Below are 21359 nucleotides of genomic sequence, written 5' to 3'. Positions count from 1 at the left end.
GTTCTGGCAGAGCCGTGAAACCGGACCTTCAGCTTCCCTTTGCTGTGTGTTCTGGACGTCCAGCAGGACCAGAGCATCTGGAAGTTTTGTCTCTTTGCTGCTTTTTGTCTGGAGAAACATGACAATTCAGAGTCATTCAGACGGTTTGTGATGCTGTCTGAGACCCAGAAGGTTCTGGGTTCAAATCCCGGCCCGGTCTGGGTGCCAGTGGATGTGTTGGGTTAATTGCTGACCGTGCCTCAGGTGTGATCCGTGTCTCTGTGGTGGACTGGAGACCATTCAGGGTCTGGACCTCTGGGGAAAATCTGGGCGGAGGACAGGGGACCTGAGCGGCTCCATCGTTACCCTAACCCTACGGAGCGCAGCTCAGAACCAGCTCTGTCTGGACCTAAATCATTCAGCTCATGCTTCCATCATGTTGTCTTTTAATCAGGCAGATCCTCTGAGGTGAACGGGGGAATTTCTCTTCCTCTGTGGTGTTCCTCAGAGACGCCTCATGGGCCCAGTTCTACTTACATCAGACACGCCGGCTTCCTTTGGCTCTGATCTCTCCTTAGTATAATATTTATCATGTAGAGAAGATTTATGTGTCAGTGAGTCCTGATGGCTCCAACAGGTAAAGTCTACGTTAAACTGCGTTAAAGAGGAGAAATGCTGGAAGGATAATTCCTCCACAAACGTCGTCGCCCACGTCTCACTTCTCCTGCAGACCTGATGTTATCTATCTTTACTTTCAGTAAAGTGGCCTCAGCAGAGCAGCTCTGTGGCCATGATGTTTTTCCTCCAGCTCAGAAACCTTCTCCCTGCTTCAGTCGCCTGAAGGTCAGGTTTCTGCAGCTCGTCTTGTTTTGGAACCAGCCTGTTGGTGGCGACCCGAGCGGCTCCTAAGTTCTCCTGAAGGCTCGTGAACATCTCTGTTGGTCCTGCAGTCGTGGTTCTGACTGGAAGCAGACAGCAAACAGAACCGCTCCACTGTTACTGTGGCTCTCTCTCAACTTCAGCACTGATGATTCAGAACGTCTGTTTTCAGGATTTGCATGAAATTCAAATGAATTTCTGAACTTTTTCCCCTTTAGATGATCTAAGCTGATCCAAGCAGTTCCTCTAAATGCGCGTCGTTCTGGATTAACTAGCAGGGAACGTCGTGTTTCTTCTGCTCCTAAAACTCTGGAACAGCCAGAAACCTTCAGATGTTCTTCTACTGACTGTTAAAATCTTTAAACCCATTTCTTTTTCTTGGCTTGTAATCAATTTTAAGCATCTTAGAATTTTATCTTAATTCTAATTAATGCACAGCAGGATAATTAGCCTGATTTGTGCCTAACTCTGTTAAAGTCACCATTGTGCTTCATGTCGGCCATGTTTGTTTCCTCTGATCCTCAGAGGTTTTCTGTTTGACGTGAATGTGATGAAATCAGTCAATAGTTTAAAATGTGAACCAGGTTTTGTTCAGGTTGTTCAGATAAATATTTGTTTCTGTCTCTTCTTCCTCGCAGCACCCTCAACAACAACAACATCACGCTCATCCCGCTCTCTAGCTTCAACCACATGCCCAAGCTGCGGACGCTGTGAGTACCACACACACACACACACACACACACACACACACACACACACCCACACACACACACACACACACCCACACACACACACACACACACACACACACACCGACGCACCGACGCCTTCTGCAGACGGCTCACATCCAGAACCGCTTCTAGGTTACGATTTAAACTAATGCACGGTGGTTCTGAACGGACCGACACCGAGCCGCTGCAGTCTGGACACCTCAGCAGATTATCTCAGCGTGTTTGTGCGGCTCTCTAAGATCAGAGTCTGCCTGGAGCCGCCTCAGCGTGGCTCTGCGCTAACACAGCCGTCACCTTTGGAGGTGAAGGTCTCTGCTGGTCGGGGTTAGAAAGCGTCGCCGTCTTTTGACCGTTACGTGGCGCCGCTGCGGCTGGCGTGACTAACGGGACCAGAGAGGTGACGGGATGAGCTGCTGCTGGTAGGAGCGCTCACACAGCCGCAGCCTGCCTGTCGTCATGTAATGGAGCCGTAATAAGAGGCAAGAGGCCCGCTCCTATTGTTTCAGGGCTGTGAGTAATTATGTGGCCATTACATGACCACACACACACACACACACACACACACACACACACACACACACACACACACACACATAGACCCTATAGATCCATCCTGCTGGAAACTGGACCAGAACCTCCTCCCTGACCCGTCTGCTGGGTCTCCATGATGTTCTCTGATGTTCTCTGATGTTCTCTGAAGAACCTGAGAGGTCAGAAGCAGAACATCTGGACTCTGGTTCCTGATGAGATGATCTCTGAAGGCGACGTTTTTTTATGGTTATCACAGAGATATTTCAGATTTTTATTCAAACATCTGTTTTTTAAAGGCATCGTTTGATTTCACAGTGTCACATGAAGCTGTTGGTCCAGCAGGTTTCTCTGGATCAGTCACTGAGGAGCAGGATCCAGTGTGTGTGTGATTTCTGACAACTGATACAAACCAGCATCACCTGCAGCCGTCCACAGCAGAGACGTCTGGGTCCCCCCCCCCCCCCCCCCCCCCCCCCCCCAGCCCAGGGTTTTAATCCTACTTGTCTGTAATTAAGGCTTAGCGGGGGGCGGGCCAGGATGTGGCTATCTCTAGGCAGGGATTTGACTATAAACTGGATTTATAATAGCAGAGCGGTATTAAATCCTTCTGCCCCCGCTGCTAGCATCAATGAGACCATCTCTGCTCCATAACAGGATTTGTCCTCTGCTTTATTACAAAGGGAGGCCTGTCTTCTGAAAGGCCAGATATCCCGGCTGGCACATAATACGCTGACAAGACATTCTGCTGTTCATCTGCCCCCCCTCCTCCTCCTGCTGCTGCTGCTCGTCTCTCTGCAGCCTGTGGAGAGGCTCGGCTCGTTGCAGCAACACCTGATGCATTGTGTTCAGAAGCGCCTTTAATTGATGCAACACGTTAAATTTGAGGAGCCTGACAGTGAAATGCCGCTTGGTTTTGGATTTCAATCAACGCTGCAGCTCTCAGCTGCTTCTCCAGTTAAATGATGTGTTAAGAGGTTCAGCTTCATCACCTCAGCACCAGTTCGTTGTAGGGAGTTTTTTTTTTTACCATTTTCACCAGTTCCTTATGTTCTCTGAACTTTCATTAGAAAAACAAATAACAACAATCAGATGGTTGGTTCTGATTTAAGAAAAACTGCCGTTTATCTGTAGTTGCCACAGTTTTATCGTCTTCATCAGATTAGAGCTTATAAATGGTTGATATACGCTGGTGGAATAAAAACAGCTTTTTAAAACCACAGAGATAATCTGGTGCAGATCACAGTTTTCAGAGTAATTATTGATGTTTCATCTTTGCGTGTAAACCAAAGTGAATTTGGACTGAGTGACAAACAGCTTTCAGGTAAATGATTAAAACTGGAACAAATTTAGAGATGGAGTTTCCGTTTTCAGTTGCCGTCCATTTTAGATCCAGATTTCCTGATTTTCGCCTGTTTCTGTCAGATTTCAGCGTGCAGCGTCATACCAGCTCTCCTCCTCCGTCTCTCCCCAGGCGTCTGCACTCCAACGGCCTCCACTGCGACTGTCACCTGGCCTGGCTCTCTGATTGGCTCAGAGCCCGGCGGGGCCTGGCGCCCTTCACCCAGTGCATGTCCCCGGCCCAGATGCGGGGCCTCAACGTCCCAGATGTGCAGAAGAAGGATTTTCTCTGTAACGGTGAGTTGATAAGAAAAAAAAAAACTCACTGGTTTGAATTGTTGATTTCATTTATAATGTGTAATTTGACAAAATGTTGGTGATTTTTGTAATAAAGCTGTGGGTTAGAAATTCACAGGCCACATTCATAAAGACATTTAAAAGGTACTAAATGTGTGTAAGTCTGAGTTTATGAGTCCCTCTAATTCTGAAATAAGACACTGAAGCAGATCTGCCCCTAAATTATCGTTGCTGAGCAAACGGTGTCTCTCTCTGAGCTAAGACAGTTTTATCACGCCTTCAGGGGAAAGTCCCAGCATAAGAAGGAATATTTATCTAAATTAAGGCCAGCGCACATGGCTTTGCAAAAACTACAGCTGTTTGTCATATGCAGATTGTGCAGGACTGAAATACCACCTGCTGAAAACTAGCATTAAAGGTATATATACATGTTATATGCTTAAAAAAAGACCAAAACCCATTTGATCATGACAAAATAAAGCTAAAGCCACCAAGCCTCCATCCCAATAATGTTTTATGGTCCTTTCTTTGGATAAATAGCCTCAGCACCACCTGATGAACAGATATAAACAGATGTGGCACCATCTAGTGGCAGTATTGCAGAACTATCATAATGCTTAATTAATAAATCACTTGTAAATAATGCCGGGCTGAGCCTGACCGTCTGCAACGCCTCACAGTAAAGCAGCAGTGATGAAGACCAACATTATTAATTAAATAAAGCGATCTACAGCAACTTTAAGAGCCTCATATCAGAACATTTACTCATGTCAGTCATCTCTGCGTCACATCTGAGCCTCGGCAGCTTTAGCTTCAGTGAACACCAACGATCAGACTGGATTACCAGAGACACTCCAGACTTTTCCCTCCAGGAATCATATTTTTTTTAGTTTTGTTCATTAGATCTTGGACCTTTCTTCATTGTTATGCTGGGAGATGCTAATAGCCGTTAGCCGCCTCCTTGTTTTAACCCCTGCTGCACATGCTCAGTTCGTACCTCCTTTATTATTAAAAATGAACAGGAAAGGCTTTATTAACTAACAAATTTAGAAAAAACAAAGTGTAAAATGCCAAAATAACATCTAAGCAGGACGTGATAATCTTTCATAAAAACTTTGTATGCAACCAGAGTGAGCTACTGATGTGTAAATAAAAAAAGTCAAATAACGTGGCACCTTTAATTTATGTCCTGAGAGAAAGCAGCTTCATGACAACATTACAGAAAGTCCTCGACAAATTATCTAGGATCTCAACCTTATTGTAAGAAAAGTTTCCAACAGATGTTTCACAAAAATGATCAACCAGAACTAAATAAACCCTGTGAAGAGGATCCCTCCACAAAATTATCCTGTAATCATGTTCAAAAGTTCATATTGTATTCTGAATTGCAACTAATATCATATTTATACAGTCTGCATGTCATCATTTATAATCTCACAGGTTTTTAACTGAAATAAGAGCTTTTTATTTTAGGCTCAGCACACGGTAAAGGCCAAAATTATTCACACCCCTGAGGTCAGAGTGAGATTTAAAACTATTTTCATTTGTCTCTGAAATGCAAATAAAAATGTAAAAGTGGACAATGTTCACAAAAAATCTGTTTATATTTACATTTTATTTAAAAAATGGCAAATTGAAAATTATTTGTACCCTTCTCAATAATTAATACAAAGCAACCAAACCCTGAACCAAATCTGGCGTGGGTGTGAATAATTCAGGGCTTTACTCTAGTTCCTTCTGTCAGATGCTGGTTCTAAAGTTTTGAAGAAAGGCCCGCCGGGATCTGGACCTCTTTGTTAATTAAAACAGCAATAAAAAGGTGAAAATTGCTGCGTGTGCTGGATTTCAGCAGGTTGGCTCCTGGACGTATTTACTGCAATCTGCTTTGTAAATCTGGTGCAGAAATAAGGTTAATGTAGCGGGACAGAAACGGCTGCAGGAAATCTCCACTTGGTTGTCCCACCTGGAAGCAGACCAGGCTGAGGACCCAGTGGCCGTCCATCCAGGACGCAAAGTTTGCTGCCCTCTGGCCTCTGGTCTGCTCCTCTGCAAGGCGGAGAACCTGCAGCTGGCAGAGAACCTGCAGCGGGCGGAGAACCTGCAGCTGGCGGAGAACCTGCAGCGGGCGGAGAACCTGCCAGCATGCAGAAGCGTTTCAGCATTTCAGCTTGACTCAGGGATCTAGCTCAGGCAAACCTGACGCAGATCCATGCAGAGATTTTAATAAATCCAAGCGCTTTATTGCAAAAGAAGTTTTAAGTAAAACAGTTTTTTCTGTTGGTTCTGTGAGGTTGGACAGTAAGGAGCTGGGATTTGGACCCCTGTAGGACCAGAACATCTGGTGATTCTCCCCTCTCTTCTCAGCTCCTCTTCCTTTAGTTCAGTTCCTTCTCCAGCCCTCCGTCTCTTTGTGTGTCTCCGCTCCCCTCCTGCTCATATCTGGTCATATTTTATGTGCATATTTTGGCTAAATAATAAGTAGCATTAAGATTCAGTTCCGTTTTCATATCAAAGAGATTGCATGTTTTCCCAAAAGGTTTTAATGCTTTAAAACAGCACAGCAACCATCACCAGAGATTAAAGTCCGTTCTGCGGGGGCGATAAACCCCGGCAGCAGAAAATCAGATGAAATATCCTGAAATATGAAAAGTTCTGGAATCAGACTTCAGCAGGAAGCCAAAATGCTGCTCCAGGCTCTGGAAGGCCCCCCTGCCTGTTCCTGAGCAGAACCAGAACTCTTTCATCTCATATCTGTGCGTTGCTGATTGCAGGTCCGGCCCAGACCGAGGCGAGGGCTTGCACCCCTCAGGTGGCCGTGTGTCCTCCCAGCTGCTCCTGCAACAACAACATCGTGGACTGCCGTCGTAAAGGCCTGACGGAGATCCCCGCCAACCTCCCTGAGGGCATCGTGGAGATGTAAGGCAGCTTTGATGCACCATCTAAACGCCTCTAAGGTCTCCTTTCTGGTTGAAACCATAAGATTCTGTCGCATCATCCACCTTCCACAGCAGACCTCCATCAATATTTAATACAGAGATTTTTACTGCTAAACATTTCAAATTGAAGCCGCTTCTTTCTCATCAAATATAAGAAATTCTTCTACAGCTTTGAATCCAAAGTTTTCTCCTCATTTTTTTCATTAAGCTCGTTTCTTTTCTTCTTCGTTGGTTCAAATTCTGCACTCGGTTTGCGTGAGCAGAGGAGCCGTTGCTCAATTACTCCAGCCTTTCTTTTTATATGCTAACATGGTACAAAAGTGAGAGGACCCGTCTAATGTGTCCGTTCATCTGTGGACGAAAATAAAGTTTAGCTTTAAAGTCTGTGTGGTCTCGGTGAATAGAAAGTACACCTCTGTTATTTCTGAGCTGACCTGTAGCAGCTCCTGGGAGGATTCAAATCTAAGCTTGCGTGTAAAAAAAACACGCACCAGTGATTCCACATTATTAATAAAACTAAGATGAAGCAGAAGTTTGCAAAGATGTGGAGAACACGTCAAACTCTGATTTAAAGAGGTAGAAGAGTCACATATAGCGATGATGAGGAAAGCTTGACATCCAGTCACGTCAATCTCATCTATGCTGCATATTTAAAAGCAACCAAGTTGATCGAAGCTCTTCCCTGGATTTATAAGCATGAGAGATAAAAAAGTTAATCAACTAGTCATCCATCCCTTCTCTATACCTGCTCGTACTAGCAGGCTCGTGGCACACACCTAAGAGCAATTAGCAGACACCAATTAACTGTCGTGTTGTTGGATGCTGAGTGAAGCAGGAGTACCCAGAGAGAAATCACACATGCACAGGGAGAACATGCACACTCCATGCAGATAGACTGGCTGGGATTCAAACCCAGGACCTTGTTGCTGCAAGGCAGCAGTTCTACCAACTGCTCCACCATTAATTAATTAAAAATAAAACGCCTCTGCAGTCCCGCCCTGAGCAGTAAGGCTGGACCAGCGTCCAGGAGCCTCCGTCCTCTCTGTCCGCCGCCCTAACAGCAGCTCTGTCGTTTTCTGAGGCAGTTCAGATAAATCAAAGGCTGAAGAACCGTTTCAGACTCTGGAGGCAAACAAGAGTATTAAAATAAAAGTGAAAACAAACAGGACGGCGGCTTAAACTGGAGTGATCCCATCATGCCTGCTGCTGGGTTCTGGATCAGCTGAATGCCGGTCCAGAGAGAACCACAGACGGGTTCCTGCGTTGTTCCAGAACAACAGGCTTTGCTTTCTGGATGTGTCGGTCCTGATAAAACCTGCCGCTGAAAGCATGAGTGCCGTGTTAGCGTCGGCTTTCAGAGACGCGTTCAGGCACCAACCCAGAGTCCTTCATGTGCGTGGAACAAAACGATGGCTGTAAACTGTCTGCGTCCATTTATGACGTCATTAACGATAACTCGCTGAGATTTACCAGAATGAGCCACAGAAACCCAGAACCTTCCTCCGCTGCCTGGAATCCAGACTCTTTCCCTCTTTGTGCTGCCACACACACGTCCCACTGAGGGACACGTTTGATATCCGTATTGATCGCTGTCCCCGCCTGTTTGTGCAGAGGACAGCTTCCTGATTGCTCTGCGACTAAAGGGCCGGTTGTCCGGCGCTGTTCTGCACCGGCCCTGCAGCACGTCCCCTGCAGAGCCCAGAGCCAAACGGGCTTTTTTTCCACGACATGCGCAGCGTCGTACACATGGAGCGACGCTGCCAGCAGCAGTTTGCAGCGACACACCCTCAGAATTAGCATCGAAGCAATTGTGATGAATGTTGCTGCTGCAGCCAGAGACAATAGAGTTTAATAGGATGATGTATTGTCAGTCGGTTAATGGAGACAAAGGCGTCTCTCTGGATGTCAGAGGGAGGGATTGCTGCCAGATGTGGATATGCATGCGTGCACGCTCATCTGCAGCGACGCACGTTGTTCCAGTCTTTATATCTAATGTTTGGGTTTAGTTTTCCAGGTGGGAACACCTCCAGGTAGCTGAAGGAGCTGATACTGTGTCTGTGTGCCAAACTCTTCCTGTTTCACCTGTTCTCCAGAGAATCTGCTCACCTGGGAGGGTTTTACCGTCTAAGCCTTCAGAGGTTCCCTTCACACGGCTGAGCCATTGATCCTGGGGGAGTCCTTGTTCTGACCTTGTTTAACTGTCCCTCAGCATCATTTGGAAGGTGTTGCGTGTGCAGATTGTCTTTGTCAGAACTAATTCATGCTTGCTTTACTTTGGGTCCTTGGCTGAATGAAGTGCAGAGACTGTGAGGCAGAACCAGGACACGGCGCCTGCAGTCAAAAAGGTTTACGGCACTTTTAATTAGAAAAGAGTATTTATATTTAATACTGGATGGAAATGGTTAAAACCTGCCTTATGAAAGGCAGATATGGACGGGTAGATGGGAGGGGGAAGAAGGGAGGAGGGATTGAAAGGGGAAGTGAAGATGGAGGAAGAAGAGGAGGATGAGGAAAAGCAGAGGGCTGGATTAGTTTTCATTTATCATCCTGACAGCTGACCCTGTGGCTGGCCTTGGGACCTCACCACATCCTCCTCTTCTCTAATTTTTCCTCTCCTCGTTGTTTACACGTTTTCACTCCTTTAATTTCTCCTTTGTTGTCCTCTTAGCACAAACCCGTCTCTCCCTCCATCCTCTCGTCTCCCTTCAGCTCCTTTATAACGTTTCATTACCTGCTCCTTTGCATCCTTTAAATCCATTTCCTGCCGACCTTCTCTCGTCCTGCTGGAGGAGAAAGGAGACAAAGACTTTATGGATTCATGTTTTTCCAGACTAGGGTCGGCTCATGGTTCCCCACACGATACTGGAGTAAAACTAGCGTCAGGGTGCGAGAGAGGTGCAGTAAATAGCTTCAACCGCTGAGGTCTGGGAGCCCAGAAGAGCCTCGCCATCACAGCCAGGCTGATTCAACACAGGAGGGAGTCAGATGACATTCAGGGATTCGTTGAAACAAAAATACTGATTTAAATTTATTACTGGAAACTAATATGTAACGATGCGCTGCTGTTTAACACGTCATTTTGCGGCTGACTTTGGTTCAGATGCAGACATGTTTGTTGGCCTCGCTGGAAACCATTAAATGCGTCTTTTACTGCAGCAGCTTCATCTAAAAGTGATAAAAGTAGGAAAACTGGTTGGAAAAAATACCAGTGATAAGAAAAATAGTTTTTAATAACGTAACTGGAGTTAAAGGGGGAGTGGCGGCCTAGTGGTCAGAGCAGGAAGTTCCCCGGTTCAGACCCGACACCCTGATGGTCAGAGAACGCTCCCTAAGGGACGCGTTAAATGCAGAGGACAAATAACGATGATGATGCTGATATTGCTGCAGCTCCCACAGATCAGTCCTGTAACTCTGGGCATTTCTCAGCGTCTCTCCTGATCGTCCAGAGTCCCGGTTCCTGCTGCCAGTGGCTAAAAGAAGTGGACCTCTGTGTCACATCATATTTCTACCCCAGGGAAACAAATACTGGTTAAAAAGTAAAACGTGTTGAAGAGAGCTTGAGTTACATTTATTTTGAAAGGATTGTCAGGGGAACCGAGCATGGTGCCGCAATTATTTAAATACCAATTATTCATTATTATGGGATTCAGTCTTTGCTGAATAAATGTTCTGAAATGAAAGCTTGGATTTCTCCACACTTTTCACTGTGAGATTCTGCTTCTACAGTAAGAGATGGATTTCTTTTAAAGCTTTTAACAAATCGTCACCAGAGGGCTGGGAAAACATTTCTCTTTCACTGCTGGATGAAAATGGCGTCTTTCTCCAGCATCTGGTTATCTGGTTAATGCCTCGTTAAATCATTCTCTAAACGGGGCGTTGTTCTCCTCTGGTAGCGTTTCTAGTTGACCGCCCTGTAGAGAAACTGGTTAGACGTTAACTGGAACCGTCTGGCTAGTAAGTTCAGGTTTGAAATGGTCGTCATTTATTAGGAAGAGGAGAAACTTATCGTGACAAAAACCAAAAGCTGCTTTACTCCCAAAAATCTTAGTTTTATGTTACAATGTAGGTTCAACCCATTAAGATTTGTCCTAAATGTGCTAATCTGTGTCGTCTTTCTTTCTGCAGTCGTTTGGAGCAGAACCTGATCAAGAGCGTCCCACCAGGAGCCTTTTCAGCCTATAAGAAGCTGAAGAGAATGTGAGTAGCACCTGAGGAATGAAAGCTGCTGTTTCTTATGCTGCCATGTGTTGGTGCATCTAAAGATGTTCTACATGTGGGTCTGAACATGCATAGGGATGAAAGGTGTAAAATGTACCGTGTGCTCATGAATTTTCAGCAAAATGTGTGTTGAAAACGAGAAGAAGCAGCCAATCATCTGCTGTTTCCTTTCTGCACCTAACGATGATTTTCTGAATATGTGGGGAAGAAATTTAACACAAAATATACAGTTTATATAGTGGCCTAGAAAAATCCAAGCTGCTGCATTCAGAAAATAGGTTGAGCTGCTCTGCTGCTGGAGGCGCTCACAGCATCTGGCATGCCGAGGTGGGCACACCTTCATCGGTGCAGACAGAGCGTCTGCATAGCGTAGCATGAGATCAGATAACGTTTTTAACAGGTTGTTGCTTCAACATTTGAGCAACACCTTACTTAAATCTGTCTCTAATGCTTACACCATGAAATCTTGGATCAAGAACAGCCGTGGCGGCCTGGAGGTCCAATTGTTTCTGCCACAGGTTCAGATGGGCATGAAGGTGATGCTGGAGCCATTTGCTTTAAGCTGTCTGTACGATAAAAACAAAATGTCTAGAGCAGGATGGAGAAATAGAACTACTGATTATATACAAACCTTTATTTCCCATTTTCTAAATGTTGTTCATCCATCTGTTGAGCTTTTATCTTTACATCCTAAAACAGGCTACAAAGAACTCAGAGTTTTGACCTGGGAACCATGTAGGAACCCAGAGTCGCCTCCGACTCCCTGCGTGAAGCAGGCTGCACGGCGGGGCTGCTGGTAACACTGCTGCCTTGCAGCAAGAAGGTCCTGGGTTTGAATCCCAGCTGGGGATCTTTCTGTCCTGTGAGGACTGGCGAGTTGTCCAGGGTGTAGCCGTCCTCATGCCCCCCCACCCTGTGACCTTACAAGGATACGCAGCTATAGACAGTGGATGAATAAAGCAAACAGTGTGATAACGTTCCCATTCAATCACATATAAATGATGAACAAGTTGATGCTTGACTTTGTTTCTCCGTGGATTTGCCCAAAGGAGACATAGATAGAGTTTCAGCAGAGCTTAATAATATGACGGATAGAGTATATAGAGTATTATATAGAGTTTAATACACCTCAGCTTGCCCTGTTTCCTCTGTCCTGGACTCTCTACATCCATCGCCCTCTCTCCCGCTGCCTCATTTACTCTCACCCTGTGTTTTTACTCCAGACTTGTCCTCTTTCCCTGACCTCGGCTGATGTATTCTGACTTGATCGTTTGTCAGACAGCTCGAGGACATTCAGGCAGAATGAACCCCATTACTGAGTATTACAGTAATCTCATTCTCTCCCCAGTGACTTGAGTAAGAACCAGATTTCCGACATTGCTGCGGATGCTTTCAGCGGACTGCGCTCGCTCACCTCGCTGTAAGTACGCCGCTCCACACACAGACATCACAACAAGCACATTCAGGCAGGAGAATACTTTCAGACGTTGGCAAATAAACGTCTTTCTGCAGCCGATGTTGACACGGGGAAGGAAACGCAGCAGATTGAGAGCTTGTGCCGAGTGTGTCGCTAAGAATCGTCGCTGTTTGCATCCCTGAACGCAATAAGAACATGACAGGCAGCTTAATTTGAATCCGCGCTCAGCCTAGAAGTGACACAGACAAGAAAAGCCAGACAAGGTGAACTCAGCTGCACGCATCAAGCCACCTGTGCTGCTGGAGCGTCACTGAGAGGCAAAACATCTGCATTATTGAACAGGCTTATGTTCTCCGCTGTATGAGGAAGAGGACCAGATATTTACATCCACGGTATAAAAAGACACAACCTTTGTTTCCTCACTGATTTTTAAATCAGAGAAAACCTTTCTGTTTCAGCTCAGTCAGGATGGATCAGTGTTTCTATTTGCTGAACCTAAATCTGGACTTTGTGATGGTCGCTCCAAAACAACGATTGTTGGTTTTCAGCCACTTTGTGACTAATTTGGTAACAAATAGCTTTAACTTTCTGGCTGATGTCTTGAAATGTTGCCTCAATATTTCCACATAATGTCCTTTCCCCGTGCAGCCATGTATTCTGTGAAGCGCACCAGTCCCTCCTGCAGGAAATCAGCCCCACAGCATGATGCTGCCACCCCCCTACCTTCTAGGGTCCCCCTAGTTCCTTCAAATCTAGCATTCTTTATACCAGAGGACACGTCTCCAACAGTTAAGGTCCTTGTCCCTGAGTTCATGTGTGTTCATGTTGCCCACATCGTGCAGCAGGGCGTGTCTTTAGAGACCTGGACCATCTGCAGGAGGGGAGCCGGGGAAAAGGGGAGCTAAAGTCTTTCAGTGTTGCGGTTCCTGTTGCGACATCAAGACAGGTAAATGTTCTCCAGGAGGACCATAGAGGAATATAGTCTCTGATGAGCTTTTTTAACCTCGCTATTGTGAAATTTCACAAAGAGAAATTACTTTGTTAATCAGGAAAGGTTTAATCTAATTTTATGTCAGAAAGGGGAAAAAGTGTGTGTAAATATCTGGCTTTAACTCAATGCTGAAGTTTTTCACATGCAAACAGTTAACAACCTTAACCGCTTCGGTTCTTCTTCACTTTCACCAGCTGATGTTCTCCCCTCATCCACAGCCGTCATCTCTGGCTGCATGGTTTAGATACGTGGAGTCATCAATGACCTGAGAACATCCATGTTGACACGTCTGCTCTGTAAACTGACCCAGGATGTTGTTTGTCCCTCGCAGGGTGCTGTATGGCAATAAGATCGCTGAGCTGCCTAAAGGAATATTTGATGGACTGGCCTCCCTGCAGCTGTTGTGAGTGTTTATCCTCAGAAAACTATGACAGATGTTGCTTTAAAACAACAGAGGAGGTGATCAAATCAGCAAAATGTGTGTTCAAAAGAGCTGCTGGTGCTCAAGAAGAAGCAGCCAATCATCTGCTGTTTCCTTTCTGCACCTAACCATGATTTGCTGAATATGTGGGGAAGAAATTTAATACGAAATAGTTTATATAGTGGCCTAGAATAAGCTGCTGCATTCAGAAAATAGGTTGAGCTGCTCTTCCTCTGGAGGCGCTCGCAGCATCTGGCATGCCGAGGTGGGCGCACCTTCATCGGTGCAGACAGAGCGTCTGCATAGCGTAGCATGAGAACAGATAACGGTGTTAACAGGTCGTTGCTTCAACATTTGAGCAACACCTTCCTTAAATCTGTCCCTAATGCTTACACCATTAAATCTTAGATCAAGAACAGCCGTGGCGGCCTGGAGGTCCAATTGGTTCTGCCACAGGTTCAGATGGCCAGGAACGTGATGCTGGAGCCATTTGCATCCCCGCTTAGATCTTTGACTGGATGGGTTTAATTACAGAGGCTTGCCAAAGTATTCACACCCCCTGAACTTCCATGAGCACCGTCTTGTTCCAGCCTCAAACTACAATAGATTTTACAGGGATTTTGCTTGACAGAACAAGACAAAGTAACTGTAAGATGGAAGTAAAATTATGCAAGATCTTTATTATTTTAATGAGCGTCTGAAAAGTGTTCCCATCTGTTCTATTTAGTTAAAAATCCTTTATCTATCCCAAAGGGAAAATAAATGCTGCTCTTTATGATATTATGCAAGTTTCTCCATTGCGTTGCTGTAGATGCTGAAGTCTGTGGCCAGGACACATCTCCTGTAGAGGTCCGTATCACAGCGGTTCTGAAGAACCCTCTGACTGCAGACACTCTGTTGATGTATGACAGTCTGAAGAAGAGAATTGTCCATAACGTTCTTGTAGAAGACTAGCTTAGAAGATATATAGAGCGTTGTGCTGGAACAGCCTAGTCAAAGGCTAGGCTGGACGGCTGGATACAAATGCACGTCACACTTTTCAGATTTTTATATGTCAAAAATTATAATTTAGTTCTGCTTCACAGTGGTTCTGATGTAAAATAAAAGTGAAAAGGTTTAATGGACCTGAATACTGTTGTGGGTTCTGTGGGTTCTGTTAAAGACGTTTAATGCCGTCTGGTAGAGACCCCGGTGCTGCTCCAGGCCCGGGAGCAAACCGACCGGCTGAAGGACAGAACCGAAGGAGAGTGGGTGGTTCTCCAGGCGGTGCCGTTCAGACAGGTGTGGCTGCGCTGCCGTCTCAGCCGTCCTCCCTGCTGCACCATAGATGATGTCACCGGTCCTCTGTCTGCCCTTCAGCAGAGGAAGGCGTCACAGGAAGTGGGATCTGTCGGTTCCCATCGGTTCCTGTTCTCCAGCTGCTTCAGTAACATCTCATCCTGCAGCTCTCTTACTGCCGCATGTGGCACACGGTCGCAGCGAATGCCGCAGTCCGCTGCAGGAGCAGCTGATGATCTGGGCCTCTCTGTCCTGCAGGGCAGCGGAGCAAAGAGTGGAAGTGACCCGCAGACGGTCACATGGTGCACGATGCATGGGGAGGGAAGAGGGCGTGGCCTGATGGACGATGGACGGCAGAAGCAGGAAGTTGGAGAGGAAACCAGCGATGATGTCATCAAACATGACATCATTAATATCTATATTTAATGGAGCTGCAGGCAGAACACGGCTTTGCATGCACACCTGGTCCCACAGGGCGTCCTTTAGGACCGGTTCTGTGTTCACATCATCTGATGAAGTTCTGAACAAGGTCCATTCTCAGAGAACCTGTAGAACCTGAACAGAACACCTGAGCACTAAGAGGAACGTCTGTGAAAAGCACACAGGAACACTTTCTAATCCATCCTACCAGTTGTGGTTCTGGTTCTGCTTCACGTTGATCCAAATTTTCTTCAAACGCTTCCTTCACTTCCACAGTGGACCTTCTGGGTTCTGGGGGCTCTGTTATGGGGGGAGAGCGTCATAACATGAGGAACATGGTCATAATGTTATGCCTGGTTGGTGTGTGTGTTGCAGATTGCTGAACGCCAATAAGATCAACTGTCTGAGAGTGAACACCTTCCAGGACCTGCACAACCTGAACCTGCTGTCGCTGTACGACAACAAGCTGCAGACCATCAGCAAAGGCCTCTTCGCCCCCCTGCGCTCCATAAAGACCCTGTAAGTACCGCCTCCTTCGCCTCCACCACCGCCCCGTCATGTCTGCAGGTGCTGAAGGTAAGTTTAGAGACAGACGGCGGCCGTGAGGAGCGCAGCGTCAGCAGATCCTCGGTGGGTCTGCAGCGGATCACTGAGACCAGAGAGATCACAGCAGGAGGGAATAGTTAACGATCATTTCAGGTTAAATATAAATGTTAAATATGCTCTGATTATGAGTGAGCTACAGTAACGTCCTCATGGCTGGTTCCCTCTGGGTCTCCACATTTATCCACAGCGGTTTAATATTTAATATCATGCAGCCGTTAGTGGCAGCCTCAGTACCAGCCGTCCTGTTGGCCAACATGATCCTCCAGTGGAGAGAACATGAAGAACCCCCAGAACGCCTTTTCTTCCTCCTCCTGATGGAAAATGCTGCTGCAGATTTATTGCTGCCTCATGTCCACCTTCCTCCTGGTTCCTTTAGTCCGTCACAGACACATTTATTCCACAGCAGATGTTCTGAGAACCTTTTACACACTGTAACAGCTGCAGAGTGGGTCTAAACTCATGCATTGTTCTCCTCCTCCTCCCAGCCACCTGGCCCAGAACCCCTTTATGTGCGACTGCCACCTGAAGTGGCTGGCTGACTACCTGTTCGACAACCCCATCGAGACGAGCGGCGCCCGCTGCAGCCACCCCAGGAGGCTGGCTAACAAGCGCATCAGCCAGGTGAAAGGCAAGAAGTTCAGGTGCACAGGTGAGAAACACTCAGACAACAGCTCTGCTCCTCAGGATCCTCCTCACTTCTGTCACTTCCTGTTTCAGGCCAAAGTGGTGCAGAACCATGGGGGGGGGGGGGGGGGGGGGGTTTAAAAGATTTCTACAGGTAAAGGTGTGCAAAGCGAGGACTTTGTTTCCGCCACAGACTGGATTCTCCCACCGGACCATGAAACACGGCAGCGTTATGCTCTGGGGAGGAGCAAAGGAGGAGAACCTGAGACTGGCTGGAGGTTCTCCTCCCAGCAGGAGAACCGCCCTGAACCTGCAGACAGAGATATTATGGGATGGATCACATCAGGGATGTCCAAAGTGTGGCCCTGGGGCCATTTGTGTCCCGACTACATTTCAAGAATGATCCAAATTTGGTCATCCAGCACAGAAAAGGTGTTACATATGCAGACTTTAATTCATTTTAATTGATTTGTTAAACTTGGCTAAATACAGGGAGTGTTTTTTTAAAGAGAAAGAAACATGAATCCTGTTTTACTTCAGAGAGTGGAGCCCAAAAGAAAAGATTTAACCTATAACAAATAAGTTTTGGATCGTTACTCAGCCCTTTACAGCCAAACATTTATAAAATCAGACTTTTTTATTTGTTTAATTAAAATAATGCGTGCTTAGTTTATTGTTGAACAGGTTAAAAAAGATCACAATATATATATATATTATAGTTTCAGTTTAACTTTATATATCTTATTTATTCTATTGACCCAGGAGTAATTCTGATTTGGACATCCCTGGTTCAGGTCTAAGCAGATTGATGTGTTAGGGTGGCCTAGTCAAAGCCCAGACCTGAATCAGCAGATGTTCTGATTGGACTGAGCTGGACCTGTTTTACTGAGAAGGCCCAGTAAAGCCCAGTAAAGAAGTCCAAAGCTGGTATTTCCTGACTAAATTGCCAGCTTTGCTTAGTAACTTTCTAAATGTGTCGGTAAAAACCCAAACGCATTGTGAAGCTCAGGCGTCACTCATAATTCGGAGCGTTCTCTGTTTGGCTGAGGCTTGTGGTCGTAACGTGACCCAAAGTGGAAAAGTTTAGGAAGCCAGCTGAGAGGCTCTCCGTGTTCCTAACCTAAAGCCAGCAGAATAAATCATTTCTAGAATCATCCAACATGAAACTGAACGTTTAAGAAACATTGTTTCTGTCAGGCTGTGAGTTCCTGCCTGGCTCCAGCAGGAGGGTCACTTCTCAGAAACGTCAGAGTTTGTTCCCAGCAGGAGGAGCTGGGCTCAGATTTCACTCCTTTAGTCATTCGCTAACAAATCTACGCACAACACCACCTTCATCTTCATCACAGCGTATTTAGCTCTCTCCTGTCAGATCACCGTTGTCCAGGTTGTTAATGCCTCTTGCGTTCCAAAGCCATCCTCACGTTTTAACACATGACAAAGGGAGCTTTCTGGCCCGCCCATAGCCCCGCCCTAGCCCCGCCCACAGCTCTGCTCAATAGCCCCGCCCACCGACCCAGACCACAGTCCGCCCCAGCTCCGATAGAGCCGCCCACAGCTCTGCTCATAGCCGCCCCGACCAAAGCCCCCGTCCACAAGCTCGCTCATAGCCCCGCCCCACAGCTCCGCCCACAGCCCCGCCCATAGCCCCTCCCACAGCTTCGCTTAGCCCGCCCACAACCCCCCCCCCCCCGCCCCCCCGCCCATAGCCCCTCCACAGCTTCGCTCATAGCCCGCCCACAACCCAGCACAGCCCCTCCCACAGCTCTGCTCATCGACCCGCCCACAGCCCGCTCATGCCCCGCCACAGCCCTCCTACAGCTCTGTTCAACAGCCCCGCCCATAGCCCCGCCCACAGCTCTGCTCATAGCTCCGCCAACAGCTCCGTCATAGCCCCGCCACCACCCCGCCCAACCCTGATGGAGGTAAACGGCTCCTGGTCAGGCTGGTCTTTTGCTTCAGCTCTTCCTGTCTACATCCCCGCCTCCTTCCTGTTTGGACCTGCAGCTTCTGTCGCTTCTCCTGTCCTGGACCCCCCCCACCCCCCCCCCCACCCCCCACCCCCACCCCCCCCGACGACTGGTGCAGCTCTCTGTCAACCTGCCATTCTCCTGTGTGGACCTTCATTCTGATTGGTTCGTGCAGCTGTTCTTCTTGTGCTTGATCTAACCATGTGGCCCCGCCTATTGGACCTCACCATGGTCCGTCAAGCGCCAGGGACCGCCCCGCACACCACCTACTGCCTCCCAGCCAATCGCACGCCTCGGAGCAATCCTAGGGTTAAGCAACGCTGACGGCTCTCTTGTGCGCGCGTAGGACACGACTATGGAAAGGTTTAGGTGATCTTTGTTGCACATGCATGATCTGATGTGAAATATTCTGAATTTGAAGTTTCAGTGGTGACGGCTACCGGTATTCCTTCCCGTGTTGGATGCAGGTGGAGATTTTCGTTTCAAATGTGTTGACGGCTTTATTGTCCCCATAAATTGTTTTAAATGAGGAAAATCTGTTTTCTTTGCATTTTCTGCCAGCTTGCGCTGACTGCTTCCTATGTACTGCTGCTTTCCTCACCCTCTCTGCCTCTTTGTGTCAGCATAGCGCCATCACCTGTTTTGATGTGAAAGGCGGTCATGTGCTCTCTGCAGTTCTGCAGGACAACATCCAGCCAGGAAGTAAGATGTGAACCCATGCATGACCTGACTGGTAGAGGGGCAGCATGATGCTAAGCAGGTCTCCTCCACAGGCTCAGCCAGCGTTGCTGCCTGCATTCCTCTGCTCAACAGAAACATGCGGCTTTACGTCATTTCTCTGCAGGATGATTCTGGAGATCCGCCTGGCCGTGCAGGATGAGCCCTCCTGGAAACGTGTTTTCTGCTCAAAGAAAAATTAAATGCAGCCTAGATCTAAAAGTCTATTTAATTTAAAGTTCATGGATGTTTTGTATTGACTTTTTTTACACGGAGAATAAAAGGATGCATCAAACTCACAGCTTTCTTCTCAGTATGGGGTTTTATTAATCACGGTCTGTTAGGGCGGACGATACAGAAAAAAACATATCGATAAAATATAAATTATAAGGATCGATGTCGATTCAGACATTATATATATATATATAGATATATATTATATATATATTATATATATATATATATAATATATATATATAGCTTAAGTGCCAGCTCTGACCATTTTATGTTGTTGTTGCTTCCTGACGTATTTTAAGATAAAGAAACCTGATTTCAAATCAACGCTTTTTTTAACCAAACTTTACCAAAACTATAAGTTTAAACAAAAAAATAATAATAACACGTTGCTCTCGAACTCTGAAGGGGGCGGCGCTTGGTGCTGGAGCTTCCAGGGTCTGCGTTGTGATTGGTTGGGAGGATGTAATGACTGTCGTATTAACCTACACGATTGGCTATAATGCTAAAGAAAGGAAAACTGTTATTCTATTGAACTTTTTACTGACCCCTTTTTTTTCTCTGAACCACGTTCTACTGATCGATATTATCTCGTTATTGATATTCGTCAGTCCAGGCCTACTTTCTTTCCTTTCTCCGTACTGATCTCCATTTAACCTTTTACTGGGTTTAAACCTTACTTTTCACTCTCCCTCCCATCTTACGTGTGACTCTGTGTTTCTGTGTCCTCCACTGTCGTCTGCCCCTGCAGGTCAGGAGGACTATCGCAGCCGCCTGAGTGGAGACTGTTTCCAGGACCTGGTGTGCCCAGAGAAATGTCGCGTGGAAGGCACGGTGGTTGACTGCTCCAACCTCAAACTGACCCCGCATACCTGCACACATCCCCGAACACACCCCCGACCTGTGAGTCATTGAATTTACACTGTGCAGAGATACTCGTGGGTTTTTAAAAACCGTTCCCTATTGCACCAAAACCTTTCACATCTACATTAAATCTTATCGGCCTCAACATCGGCTAATGAAAGCCTGTAGGTTATTTACACTTATAGATGCATCGATGCAGATCTGCAGCACTCAGAGGCCCTTCTGCGGGTCAGTGCACGGAATCCCAAACGGTATTCTCATTTTCCGCTCTCGACAAAAATGCATCTTAGCAGTCTTTCCATCTCCCTCCAAGTCCCTGAGGAGCCATCATGATGTCTGCTAAAGGGTCACATACTAGAATACTGAATAGGCTCCATAGATCATTCATTTTCCACTGAAGAAGGTGAAGGGAGGGAGAAGCAGATAATCACATTAGGAATACTGCTAAGTCTGTAAAACCCCTCTTTGAGACCAGGGGAGCGCTTGTGCTTGTGGGGTTTCAGGGGGGGGGGGGGGGGTTGTTGGAGGCTGATGCCTATCTTGGGGCAATTGGAACAAGAGGCCTGAACAGGTGGCCATGGCAACAAGAGACACACAGGACAGATAAGCAACATCAGCGCTAACAGCACTTGAGAAACCAAATGCCTAACGGTCATGTTCTGGACTGCGGCAGGAAGTGGATACCCAGACAACCCACGCATGCACAGGGAGCACATTGCAGCCCATGCAAAAAAACCCAGGCTGGGATTTGAACCCAGGACCTCCTTGATGCAAGGCAGCTGTGCTCATCTGAGAGCTGTAGATAAAAATGTAGGTTGTCGGGTTTCTGCTCACTTCTGACCAGCATGTGGTCTCCCCGTGTCTCCAGAGACTTTAGCTAGCATGCTAGCTGTGCAAGTCTCACTTTTCTC

General features: G+C 46.7%; 1 protein-coding gene across 2 annotated transcripts in view; it reads left to right on the top strand.

Moving 5' to 3' along the window:
- The window catches only part of slit3 (slit homolog 3 (Drosophila)), a 259249-nt gene that overhangs the window by 166164 nt on the left and 71726 nt on the right, over positions 1-21359 (top strand). The window contains exons 7-14 of one of the 2 annotated variants that reach the window (XM_036127410.1): positions 1497-1568; positions 3592-3755; positions 6527-6671; positions 10817-10888; positions 12258-12329; positions 13649-13720; positions 15812-15955; positions 16528-16691. The exons of the other annotated variant lie outside the window; for it this stretch is intronic. Coding sequence (XP_035983303.1) covers positions 1497-1568; positions 3592-3755; positions 6527-6671; positions 10817-10888; positions 12258-12329; positions 13649-13720; positions 15812-15955; positions 16528-16691 — 905 coding nt within the window. The remainder of the gene's footprint in view (positions 1-1496; positions 1569-3591; positions 3756-6526; positions 6672-10816; positions 10889-12257; positions 12330-13648; positions 13721-15811; positions 15956-16527; positions 16692-21359) is intronic. 2 annotated transcript variants of the gene reach the window in all.

This window comes from Fundulus heteroclitus, chromosome 23 (assembly GCF_011125445.2).
Source record: "Fundulus heteroclitus isolate FHET01 chromosome 23, MU-UCD_Fhet_4.1, whole genome shotgun sequence".
Classification (NCBI taxonomy): domain Eukaryota; kingdom Metazoa; phylum Chordata; class Actinopteri; order Cyprinodontiformes; family Fundulidae; genus Fundulus; species Fundulus heteroclitus.
This window is presented reverse-complemented; position numbering and strand designations above follow the sequence as displayed.